At 36.2% G+C, this 13,599-nt stretch overlaps 1 protein-coding gene across 10 annotated transcripts in view; it reads right to left on the bottom strand.

Annotated features, from left to right (window-relative positions):
• Nucleotides 1-13,599, bottom strand: part of UMAD1 (UBAP1-MVB12-associated (UMA) domain containing 1) — a 189,460-nt gene that overhangs the window by 48,457 nt on the left and 127,404 nt on the right. For all 10 annotated transcript variants that reach the window (XM_015558272.1, XM_015558267.1, XM_015558273.1 and 7 more), the window contains one exon: nucleotides 11,297-11,364. In XM_015558272.1, the coding sequence (XP_015413758.1) occupies nucleotides 11,297-11,364 (68 nt within the window). The remainder of the gene's footprint in view (nucleotides 1-11,296; nucleotides 11,365-13,599) is intronic.

The raw sequence follows: 13,599 nt of genomic DNA, 5'->3' as shown, positions 1-13,599 counted from the left end.
TGACATAAGACACTGGGGGATAGGGGAGGCTAGGGGACTGTCTAGGGCAGGGGGGAAAAATGGACACATATGTAAGAACAAATCTAATAAAATGATCAATAAAAAATAAATAAATAAATAAATAAATAAAATAAAAAATAAAAATCATGTCAGGAAAAATATGGGGGGAAAATGCATGTCTTTTTGCAATAAAATGGGAATGGTACATGATAAGAGGAAAATAAAGTATGCAGATACATAGTTTATAAGGTCCAAATAATTACTAAAATAGAACTAATTTAGTAATTATTTAGTAAAATTTAGGCCTGAGCATCCTCCTGCCAGAGGAAAATTGAGAAAATGATTTGATAGAAATTCACAATGGCCATAAGAAAAAGAATATTATCACTTCAGTAGAGACAAAATATTTTCTGAGTATAAAGGCAATAGGAAATCAGAAGGCCTAACTAGGACTTCACACAGGAGAAACTATGTAATGGAGTGGACGATGTCTTGGTAAAAATTCATAATAAATGTCACAGTGTATTCCACACAATAGTTTCTCACAGCGTTACTCAATCAAGCTGAAAATAGTTCAGGGAAGGCAATCTGTGCAGGAGGAAGACAATGAGAACGAGAGATACAGCTCTCTGCTGGGCTGGCTTCATCCAGTAATAAATCCCAGAATACTGAGATGAACAAACACAGAATGTCCTTCAATTATTCTCCAACTGAAACCAACTTAAGTAGGCTTATGCAACAGTTTACTGACTCTTTGCAGTTCAGAGATTCTGGGACGTTTGCAGGGGCTTTTTGTTATTATGTAAATGTACTTTAGTCCATACACTGTGCTCTTAGGTATAGTATATGCCCGTCTTTTCTCTTTCTCCAAGTGGCATAAAAAGGCAGGGGAAACGTGGGTTGCTATTACTTAATAAAGACCATGGCTTTTAGCTTTTACATTAGGAAGTTCTAGTACATACATTTTCTACTATATAACTGCTGTTAGACAAAATTTATGAATTCACACCCATAATAAGTTCTTAACTAATTTAAAAGGCAACGTGTAAAAAGCATGTTTCTAAGAATGTGACATCCCCTAAGTGGATATTAAACAGTCCTTGAATGGGTGGAAATTAATGCCAATTATTGAACAGGGTAAGAAGAACACAGAAGTCCATAAAAAAGCAAACAAAAAACAGAGCTAGCAGGAGGAATGGGGCCTGCTAGCTCTGGAAAGAAATGTAAAATCTATGTTGATTCAACTGAGCTTAACTGAAGTATATATATTTTTTCCGTGTATTCACATTGGTGTACTCCATTGAGCATATTCACAAAAAGGGTCCTCAGTAAGGTACAAAGTGGAATATTCAGCAAATGCCTCTCAGTCCAAGCACAAAACTGCACGCTGCTTTTGCACTGCATAGAGTCGGATGAAATTTATCCTTCGAAAAGAATATCTAGTTGTGTGAAGACAACATAAACGTGATTGTGCTTTAATTCTAAACTCTATAGTCGCAAGAAGTTAGGGCTGGTAACATGATCCAAAGGAGGGAAAAATAAGGACCATTTGCTACTAATTAAAAAACAGGGGATTAGAAAAAGATGGCTGTGGGAAATAGGGAACAGTTGTTCTCCCAACATGGACCTCTCACCCTGCTGGGTTTGTGGTTTTTAAAATGACAAAAGTGAAAGCTGGAAATATGACAAGAAAATGACTACCAAAACATAAACAGAATATTCCATATGGTTTTTTAAATAATGGTTTCTAAATTGGAGCTAGAACACTAAATTTGTGAAGCAAGAAGCTAGTATTTCCACATTACGGTTCCTCCTAAACATATAGAATGAACACACACATTAGGTCTGAGGTAGCTCCATGAAGGAGTAACACGGTTCCAGTTCTGATTCTAATTGCAATCAATTGCAATGAATCAACAGATGAGGTAGGCGGTGAAAGTGATATAACTTCAACAAACTCAGATTGCTGAAGTTAAATAAATATCATCGTGGTGACTTGACGCTACCTAGCTTCATCAAGCAGAGCTGCAGAGCAGCAGGTTAGCAGGTTTCTGGCAAGAAATAATTGGTGCTGAGCAACAGACTGTGTACACGAGCAAGAAACATTGCGTAAAACTCACATTACTGGCTTACCCACACCATATGTGCATTTTGGATGGGAACAGGGGCAGCTCTCATACACCTCACATATTTTGGCCTCACAGGCTGGAATGAATGAACATTATGTTTCACTGTGCTAGTTAACCCCAATGGAAGCCAGAAAAATACCAGAATTATGACCTTTCAATTATATATTTTTTTCCAGCAAAACTGAAATTAGGACAACGATGTAGTGGTAACAAAATCATACAAATTTGAAGTTACAGAAAAGATATTAACAAACTCCAATAAGCTTGCCTCAAGTTAATTCATCTTGCCAATGTTTTGAGCAGTCAACAACAACCTATGCTAATCTGATTGTCAAATATAAAAGTCAAGAATTTATAGATTTAAAGTGGCCAAATTTATCATTTCCAAAGACAGACTTTTAAGCGAGAGCAAAGATCTTGCGAGTGGTTTTGGCAGGCTGACACTTCACCTATAGGACCACTAGACAAGTCCTCCCTAACAAGCATGAAAGCTCCATTAATCAATGCCCCAGATCTTCATTATGTAGCAGGTCCTCCTCCCTGCTTTTTCCATTATAGCCCATCAAAGCAGTAGTATGAAGGTTGGCATTTGGTGGCAAAATCCCAAATCACTCACTGTTCAAAGAGTTAAGGAGCCAGGACTTCTGGGAGGAAAAGGTCTGAGACTGCATCTAACCAACCTACTTCACTGACTAAGAATTGAAGTTGAAGAGAAGCTGAGCAACTTGCTCTAGATCAGACACTTAGTGAGCAGAGGAATCCAGCAAAAATATACTCTCTACTACATCATCTGGCCTAGTAATTCAAATGAAAATAAAGTTGGGAGAAAGGCACTTTACAAAATCTTCTTCCCAAAAGGTATCATGCATCGGGTGATAAACACATCAAAAAATTAAACTTACCATTTAATTAACATAAGAAGGATAATAATCCAACTTCACCTTCCAGGAAATCAGCAATTTGAAAGGGTATGATATTAAGAAAAACAAAGAACCTCACGCTCGTCTGACAAAATTATATTCTCATAAACTATTATAATGGGAGAAATTAATATCTTCAAACAGAGTCTCAGCATCATAGATATAAAGGAAAAAGCAAGATTTTTTAGATAAATACATGTCAAACCAGTAGCCCACACCTTTTCTGGGGGCGGGGGTAGAGGGGAATATGACTAACTGATATAATGACATTGACAGTCAGGTTGATCACGAGAAAAGTTTGGGCCATGTGACTTCCAATGGGAGGTGAAAAATAACCTCCAAGTCACCTCACCCTTCTTCTTGCTGAAAAGTCCCCTGGATGAGAGGGCAGATATTTTGACAAACTGTGATCAGATATGATGCTCTATGATCAACTAATTAAGGAATTTTAAGCCTAAATGAACCAAGGCAGGAAAGTACCAACATATCTCCTAAAGAGCATCTTCAATAGATTACTCCATTGTATTAGTGCCTTATAAAATAGTTCTTCTATTAAGCAAAATTTCCCTTGAGTGAATATATTGCTTCCTCACACCAACCTCACTGTCATTGAAAATATAGGATACACTCATTATAGACTAATTGGAAAATCAGAACATTGGAAAGATTTAACTTACCTATCTATCATCCCAAAGGCAACTACGCTTAATATTTTCATGTATTACACCATCTTTTTCTGCAGTTTTCACATAGCAGCAATTACACTGTATATGTAATTGTGTACCTTATATTTTTAATTAAAATTATGAAACCAAGAGTTTACATTTTATTGAAAAAAATAACTCACTTATGAAAGTGAAAAATATTCCTTTGAGTGGATTGCGATCTTTTTGCACATATAACTTCTTGTGGATTTAAAAGATTATTTTCTTAGAACAGAATCCTAAAAATGGAATTACTGTCAAAGTATATTAACATCTTTATGGTTCTTGATACTTACTGCCAAAATGCTTTCCAAAAAGGGTTGTACCATTTTAAATTGCCTTCAATATCAATACCCATTATACTTGTATTTGGACTATGATATATTATGAGAATAATCAGTTTCATAATCATCTTTATAGCTCCTAAACTTTAATTTCATAAACTTATATACCATGTCATACTAAAAAATTCTTAAAATCAAAATCCTAGCATCCAGTAGATGAATGTTTGCTATTAAAACTATTCTTGAAAATCATTCCCCTCAATCTCTACCTATATGCAACCCCAATTCTTTTCCACACAGACCTCAGTTTTAACTGAGAGAATCTTACTCCCCTTTTAAAGGAGTGGCAACCAAAGTCTACATCCTCTGGCACTCACAAAGCTCATGGATATTTTCATGCATTTGAATGACTATCTGAAATAAAATCAACAAGGAAATTAGTCCCTCTAGGGTCTGAAGGCCCTGTTAAAAGACATAAAAGAAGTATGAATGCCAAAACCGGTTTGGCTCAGTGGATAGAGCGTCGGCCTGCGGACTGAAGGATCCCAGGTTCGATTCCGGTCAAGGGCATGTACCTGGGTTGCGGGCACATCCCCAGTAGGAGATGTGCAGGAGGCAGCTGATCGATGTTTCTCTCTCATCGATGTTTCTAACTCTCCATCTCTCTCCCTTCCTCTCTGTAAAAAATCAATAAAATATATTTTTTTTAAAAAAAGAAGTATGAAAACACATTAGAGGAAAAATGAATGTTTTACTAATATGTACATTCCATACCTTTTTTTCTAAATCAACTTTTCCCTAAATTATTGAACTATGAATTCCACATGTAACTGAACTATTCACAAATACACAAATAAAACATATCAAATGCTATGTACTAGATTGAGAAGTGTGGTTGAAATGACAATAAACAAGTCCCCAAAGCCCTTATTTAATTTTCCAGGGATTCTAATATTATGCACTTAATTTTAGCAAATATTTTGCTGTTGTTGCTACTACCCTAATAACCGTTTTTGTAACTGCTGTCTATTAAATTTCCTAGTACATATTGGCTGTAAGACTGTTTTAGGTCTTCATTAAGAAATTATATTAAATATGCAATAAGCTACTTTGGTTAACAGAAGTTGGGGGGATATTAGTGTCACAGTTTATTCTTATAAGTAATTTTTGTGTCTTCTGTCAGTATAACCACAAGAGGATCTCAATACCACCAGCTGATAATAATCTTTATAAATCCTACTTTGCAGCTCTACCATCTGTTAGTTATTATTTTATACATGGCTCCATATGCATATGTGAATTAGTTGTCACTCAAGACAAATATACAAATGGAATTGTGGTTTTGTGGGGAGATTTTTATTGGCTTGTTTTTGTATTTTGCTATTTTAGGCCAGAGAACTAAATAAATAAACATATTTCTCAGTCTTGGAGACTAAAAATAAGTGCAAATTAAGAAATAATTTTAGTAGTGCAAGTAAAAGAAATTTAAGTTCAACAAGTATAATCTAAAAGTATGTGTTAAGATGTTTTGTAGAACTGTGCACCTCAAACCTATATAATTTTGTTAACCAGTGTCACACCAGTAAATTCAATTAAAAGGAAAAAAATAAAAAATAAGTAAAAGTATATGTTAAAATAGTAGTCACCAATACTGGATATAATTATATTAAAAACCTGAAATTTACATATTCGTAGCTCTCAAAATATACCTACAAAACCAAACATGACAGGTCCACTAGTAAATTAGTAGCTAATATGGTTCTCGTATTCACAATATCAAACACACTTTAGATGAGAAAAGAATGACTAATGACTTACTTACTTGTAATGTTTATTCCCTGAGGAGATGAGTCACAATGGCACAGACTGAAAGCGGACCTCCCATGAATGTGTGGGTTTGTCCCCCTGGAGCCCCACGTCACAGGCGCCCAGACTAGCAGAGGAACTAAGTAGCTACAGTGCCATCACAACTCACTCCCAACACTCACCCAGAAAGGCAATAAGAAAAAACAAAAACAGAACGAGGTGGCTCATCCTCCAATTGCATAATTAGTCCCAAATTATAACTTTTTTCCTCCAAGTACTAGTACTAGAGTCTAATGACTAATTTTAGAAAGCCCAAACACGGGATTGCAGGAGCTTACACTGGCTACACACCCAAAATATGGTGAATTCTGTTCAAAATTACCAATGGCTCTTAAAATGCAGACTAAAGCACAATTTGAGAGAAACTATATGTGATGACTAAATTAGTTCAGTGTTTCCCTACGTTATCCTATTTTAGATGGTAATACTTTGGAATCATATATAGGGAACAGTAAAGCAAAAACAGTAGTAACTAATTTAAGTCATCATTGAGAAAAACTGCAAGGGGGAGTGAAGAAGAGAAACTGAGAAATAATTTTCTGGAATGAAAGCTGCATTATTTTTAGTTTCACAAAGTAAAAAGTCCCACTCAGTACCCAATGCAAATAAATATGCTGCTTTTCATAGTCTTTTGTGTAAAGGTATTAAAATATCTCATAATTCAACTCTAAAAATTAATGTATTTGATGCCTAAACTGGATCTCCTTTTTTCAAATTATATTCCACCTAGATGTTACAATTTCCATGATGTCGGTGAGAGAGCTGTACTTGGAGAGGGAACACAGTTTTGAAGTGTACCTGGGCTGCAAAGTGTAAGGGAAAATATCACAGACTACTTAACAAAATATTTTAACTTCCATTAAAAAAACTACAGTGTAGTGCAGACACATTATATTTCTTTAACCCTTTATTATCTGTCATCGAAAAGGAAGTTACATACCATGATTTGCTTGTGTGTTTTTCAAATGTTCTTCATGAAGAATTTTATTTCACAAAAAATCTATCTTAGTAATATAAAAATTGATTGTATAAATAATAAAAAATTGTCATGATTCAAAATACATCATGCACGAAGCCTTTCTTCTCTCTCAGTAATGATATTTCTTCCTCCTTTGAAATATCAGTTATTTTATTCCACTTTATATTATTGTGACTTGTAGAGTTTTTTAATTATCCATGGATAGAAAATGTCTGCTTCCATAAGTGGGAGTCACAGAGCCTTATATATCTCTGTCCTCTCCACCCCATGTCTAACAATTCCCTGAAAATAGTAAGTAAGACACACAATCTACATGTGTGTCTGAATTCTCCAAAAACCTTACTTTGTTAAACTAAAAGCCACTTTCAAAGCGTCCTTAGAAAAAATGAGTTCTATTTTGACAACTAAGAGTGTTAGTTTTAAGCCTTACAGAATCCATACTAACTTACCACATATGTTCTCATACTAAATAATATCTCAACATTTCCTGTACAGCCATTAAAAATTAAAACAATGAGAATCTTTCCTGCTAGGTACAAGAATCACTTCTTAATCAGATGTATATCTTTAAAAAAAAAACTAACTGAAATCATGACACTTTTCCTTGCTGGTGTTGTAAGAGTGCCCAAAATAGTGTAAATCAACAGATTTTTTAAATGGGTAACGCCTAAGAAATATAATTATTGTTTACAGAGAGGAAAAAACAATTGTGTGTTTAAAATAGAAGGTGGAAACAGAATTTAAGGAAGAGATCTGCTCATAAGACAGCACTTGCAGGGGGGCCACTTATTTGTTCATTTATCCACCCAGAAATCATTGGCAGGGACTGTGTCACACCAAGGCGGGACAGTTCCTTCGTGGCTGAGGTCATGAGCTAATGAAGGTGTACTCTCCGCCTTCCCGACAGCACGAGTGGCAGCAGGACCTTGTAGTCATCTCTGGCTGAGGGAGCAGGGAAAAGAGCTCACAAAGGAGGTGCCATTTGAACAGGGTTTTAGGGTTAAGCTTTATTCTGCAGATTTCAATACATTTGGGGGGTCAGAAGTAACACAACTTGCTAGGTTTGGGTAGGAAACTGCTTGTCTAACAACAGTTTGGCGAACAGATGAGGATCTAGTCGGAGTATGAGGAAGCAGATTTGGAAGATATTTGAGAGAGAGCTTCAACAGGACTTGATGATAGATTTGATGAGTCAAAATGGTCATTTTAGGCCTTGAACTTGGCAGACAGATGATGACATTAAATAAAATATAGATTGCCAGTTAATGTGTATTTATTGTGCACCTTCTATGTACAGACACTGTTTGAGGCACACGAGGTCTGTTTTCATTGTATTCAGGGGAGGCGGACAGTAAGCAAATGAATAATCTGAGACGGTGATCAACAGGCTGGAGAAAAGAGGGTTATGTGAGAGTGACGGGCGAAGGGCACGTTAGCTGAGACAGTCATGACAAGTGACACCTGAACGAAGACCTGGATAAGGAGGCAGCCTAGTGAAGCTGTGATAAAGAAGGGAGAGCAAATGCAGAGGCTGGGGTGGGAAAGAGCTTAGGTGGTCAAGGGACAGAAAGGCAGCTGGGGATGGGGTGGGGCTTGCAGGGTGCAGAGGAAAATGAGACTGCAGCGCACAGAGAATTCCGTGCAGCCACAGTCAGCAGCTCAGCCAGCAGGAAGGATGTGATCTGATTTATATTTCTGTCTGCTGTGTGGAGAATGGACTTAAGGGGGAAGAATGAAGGCAGAGAGTCCTGGAGAAAGTGGAGGCTTAGACTTGGTTCTAACAGTACCATGTTGAGAAGGGGTCAGATGTCAGATTCTGGGCATAGAGGGGGAGGTGACAGGCTTCCTGATGGACTGGCTGTGGAGTGTGAGGGAAAGACAGGAACCTCAGGGGTCTGGATTCTAACCCACTATGGGGAGGATGGTGATATTCAACAGAGTTAGTGGGAAGTTAAGCAGACAGAAGCTCAAGGTGGCAGGGCCAAGAATCAACCATTCTTCTCTAGTCAAGTAAAGGCTGAATGATCTAGAAACTTGTAAGGGAAACAGCAGGTAGGCAGTTGGACACAGTGTAGGGTTCAGGAGATAGGTCTAGGTGCAGATAGACTTTGGCAGTCATCAGCCTCTAACTAAAAATATTTTTATTTAGTTTATTTTTCATTGTTAATCCTCATCCAAGGATATTTTCCCATTGATTTATAGAGAGAGTGGAAGGGAGGGGGAGAGATAGAAAAAAACATCGATGGGAGAGAGACACATCCATTGGTTGTCTCTAGCATGTGCCTCGACAGGGGCTGGCGATCTAGCCTGCAACCAAGGTATGTGCCCTTGACCAGAATGGAATCTGCAAACCTTCAGTCCATGGCTGGTGCTCTAACCACTGAGAAAAACAGGCCAGGGCTACATAGATGTTACACCATGAGACTGGATAAGATTTACCTTGACTGATCAAGGGAGACTGTGGGATGGGGCGACAGTAGGGAGCATGAAGCAATGTTTTTGTTTTGGGGTCTTTAAAGGAGAGGAATGAATTCCATTTTAGACACTGAAGGTTGAGGTAAATGATTATTTGGCTTTTCTGTGGCAAATCACACACAGACTCTAAAGGACTTTATTATTAGCCTCTTGTACTGGATTTACCCCTGTGGTCTCATTTGCAGTCTCCCCATTACTTTTTGCTACATAAGTAAGCTCTCTGATAGCAAACACGACCCTCTGAATGTCCAGCCGCCACTCAAATAGAAGACACTTCTGAAATATCTTTTACAGCATGAGTATACCACTCTTTAAGGACTGGTTGTATAATAGACTAGAAAACAGCACAATAATGAGCATGGGAGGATCATAATCTCTAAAGTTTCTTCCTTTAAGAGTTATTAACCTTGGAATTCTTTCCATCAATGAATCAACTTTGAAAGTTAACCAAGTACTTCAGACATTTCCAGTGAATCCCATAACTTGGCAATTAAACTCAATAATTATGGATGATTTCTAAACCATTCTGGTGGTTCTTTCCCAAAGTTCAAATACACCAACCTTTATTTCCCATCAAAGATGCTACTATGGTCAGTAGTCACAAAATGTTTGAATACATGAAAGAGATCAAGCTACTTCAATGTATAGATGGAACCTATTTCTTTGTCCTTGTATCTGTGTTTTTTCACCACTGTATACTCCTTATACCAGTGATGGCGAACCTATGACACGCGTGTCAGAGGTGACACGCGAACTCATTTTTTTGGTTGATTTTTCTTTGTTAAATGGTATTTAAATAGATAAAATAAATATCAAAAATATAAATCTTTGTTTTACTATGGTTGCAAATATCAAAACATTTCTATATGTGACACGGCACCAGAGTTAAGTTAGGGTTTTTCAAAATGCTGACACGCCGAGCTCAAAAGGTTCGTCATCACTGCCCTATACGGTGCCTTGAAGATAGTGCTTAATAAATATTTGTTGTACACATGAATGAAAAACTAATGCAGTTTTATGGGAAAGACGACACTTTTCTTCCTCTGCATAAATTTCCTCCCTACATCTCTCTTAAAATAAGTTCTTCTTGATTATAAAAGATTCATTCATTATGGAAAATCTGAATATAAAAAAATAAAAATATCTCTTCTTAAAACACATATTACTGGCTACTTACAATTCATGATTGTATTCATTCATGTATTCGTTCAACAAATCTTGACTGTCTACTCTCTGCTAGGCTTTGGGGATATGGAGATGAAGCAAACAGGCCAGGCCCCTGACCCCACTCCATTGTATACAGCAATACCCTTATGCGCTACAGTAGAAAGTAAGTAGAGGTATGTCACCATGTAGAAAGTTTCAAAACTCATAGATATCCCTTCTGCCCTAAAAATTAACATTCCCCCTAAGTCTTAAACATTATTTCAGTGATTAAATAAAATTAGTACGTTTCTACATAGTACACCAAAGTGTCCTGATGACATTTTCAAGAACTCTCAAGGAGCAAATAGCTTTTTCATGTGGAAAAGAACAAATACCCTACAGAACGTCAAGGACTGCATTTTGATGCTGGAAATGGTAATGTAATATAGTTCCCAATAGGTTATTTGCAAACCTTCCCCTATAGGTTCACACATTATCAATTTATTCAAATGTATTAGAAAATAACCAATCAGTTAAAAATAGTTCAGATGTTTTAACCTGAGTGCTCTATTTCTCCTTTGAGCAGGAAGTTTCTATTTCCAACACAAGGAAAGCTTAGCACTTGGGAAGTCACGCTTTATTGTCATCTCTGAATTAGAGCAGATGACTTGTTTCTTGGTCCCTAGACACCAGTCTGCATAGCAAGAGTAGAAGTGATTGCTCATCCTCAGAGAAATATATAGTCACCGTGACTCGTTTCACCCCGAAAGGACTCATAGGGGGTTTCACTTACCGGTTCGTTGCCTTCTACTTCTGAAGTTTTACCTCTTGCTGCCAATCTCTGCTCATTTTCTGTCTCTCCTAATAAGCAAAAGAAAAACAAAATAGAAAACTTTATCATCTCATTGAGGCCAAATTTGTCTTCTATTTCTTTGAAATATCTTTTGATATTATAAGGAATCAACTACTATTTCCTTTGTTAAAATAAGTGAATTTTTAAGAATAGTAATTTTATTGAGGTCTCAGATATCAAATACCCACACACATACATAAATACACACGCATACATACAATGTAAACCAGAAATATATCCTGTTATATAAAGGTTTACACTGGACAAATGAAGTGAATTCACATTTTGTAAATCAAGTCATATTTCAAATAAACTAGAAAAATTTATAAAGATAAGACAAATAATTTTCAAATTAAAAGTCTTTAATAATACGAATAACTGTCCTCCAAATTAGTTTTTTATAAGGTTTATGCTTTATAAGGTTTTGTATATCTGTGGATTTGCCTCTAAGTAGATACATATATTCGCATGTAATAATTAACCAAATGTTGAACAATCTTTACAGGAGGAAAGAATAACGAACAAATTCATAAACTGGCCTTCAGTTATACTTTGACTCCTAAGGCTGTGTCTGGGTGAGTTATGCTACTAAATGAAGTTGGTGACTGGGCTGGCTCCAAGGACACAGGACAAACACAAACATAGGTAAGTATGAGCATAATCTAATTTGTTAATGGCCTATTTTTATTTATTATCACTAATGATCCGTGATTAACACAGGGCAAGTAAAGAAACAATTAGCCTATTTCTTTCAAGCATAATGAGGGGTTAACTTAGTCATTTGTAAATTGCTTGTCCCATAAAATTAAGCCAGCTCAGGAATGTCCACAACAGGTTAATTACAAAATTCATAGAAGATGACTTGGCTGATACTAAAGGTTAGGAATTTGTTAATAGAAGGAAAGACACAGGTCTTGATTGGAGATAAAGTATGAAAGTAAGAAAGGCTGAGGTTAATTTTTCCCTATGAAATACAAGAGTTTAGTTTACCAAGGAAGAAAGAACCTTGTGTAAATTTTAAAGGATTAAATAAAATTCTGTTGAATTCTAAAATCATGAAGCAATAATTAAATTGGTAGTTTATTTACTTAAGACAGTTATTTTACTTAGGATAAAGGAACTCCCTAAAGTGTTTAAAATCCAAGCACATTAATACATACTCCAGCCTAAAAGCTTTGTTCTCAGCTATATGTAACATAAATAGCTGGCCAGGACAGAGCACATAATAGGTGTTTAATAAACACTAGCTGAATTAGTGAACTTCTCTTTATGGTTTCTAATCTATAAAACTGTGACAAAGTAATACTAAATGGTATGTAATAAAAACTGTATTTCAGCATCCAGTTAGTGTCTTTCTTCTAAAACATATTTGTGAAACCTAAAAGACAAATTTATGAAATACCATTATAATGTATTATTATCAGTGATCCATAATTGTGGCATAACTTATTAGATTTTAAAAACAGTTGATTTTTTAACAAAATCATATTAAAACAAAAGCATTAGGAACTTTTGGGTTACATCCATAAGATAATACAGTTAACCATTTGCAGCAATATGGATGGACCTTGAGAACATTATGCTAAGTGAAATCAATCAGAAAAAGCTAAGAACTATATGATCTCACTCATATGTTGGATACAAAACTGAAACTCGAGAACACAGACAGCAGTGCGGTAACTGCCAGAGGGAAGTAGGTGGGGGAGAAGGGGGTTCTAACATGAGGTGACAGGGGAAGATCTGACTTTGGGTTATGGGCACACGGTACAATATACAGATCTTGGAACATAGAAACCCACACCTGAAACCTACATGTTCATGTTGACCAGTGTCACCCCAATCAATTTAATGAGTATTTATATGAAAAAGATAATAATTTTAATTGAAAATTAAAATCAACCTACTTTTGGGACCTAGGATATCACTAAACTATTTTGATTTTGAAGTGTTTAAACCATGTATTTGCTTATAAAGAAGATCTTATTTTCAGAAACCCGCTTCTCTCTGGAAGTTAGGCATAAGCAGATCCCAGGCAGCAATACCAATGAAGAAGGAGTTCAGTTTGCTTGGCTATGGGCGAAGAGCATGGCAGCATGAATAGCCAAGGTAATGTACAATGAGGTCAGGGTGTGTTTCATAACTCCCATGCATGATGCTAGGAAAATACAAATCACCGAAAATGAAAGCTTTGTTGCCTTTTAGGTTAAAAAAAACCTCAAGAATGATTTTTTTTTTTTTTTCCC

Source organism: Myotis davidii, unplaced genomic scaffold (assembly GCF_000327345.1).
Source record: "Myotis davidii unplaced genomic scaffold, ASM32734v1 scaffold187, whole genome shotgun sequence".
Classification (NCBI taxonomy): domain Eukaryota; kingdom Metazoa; phylum Chordata; class Mammalia; order Chiroptera; family Vespertilionidae; genus Myotis; species Myotis davidii.
Note: the sequence above shows the minus strand (reverse complement) of the source record. Positions and strands in the feature narration are given on the sequence as shown.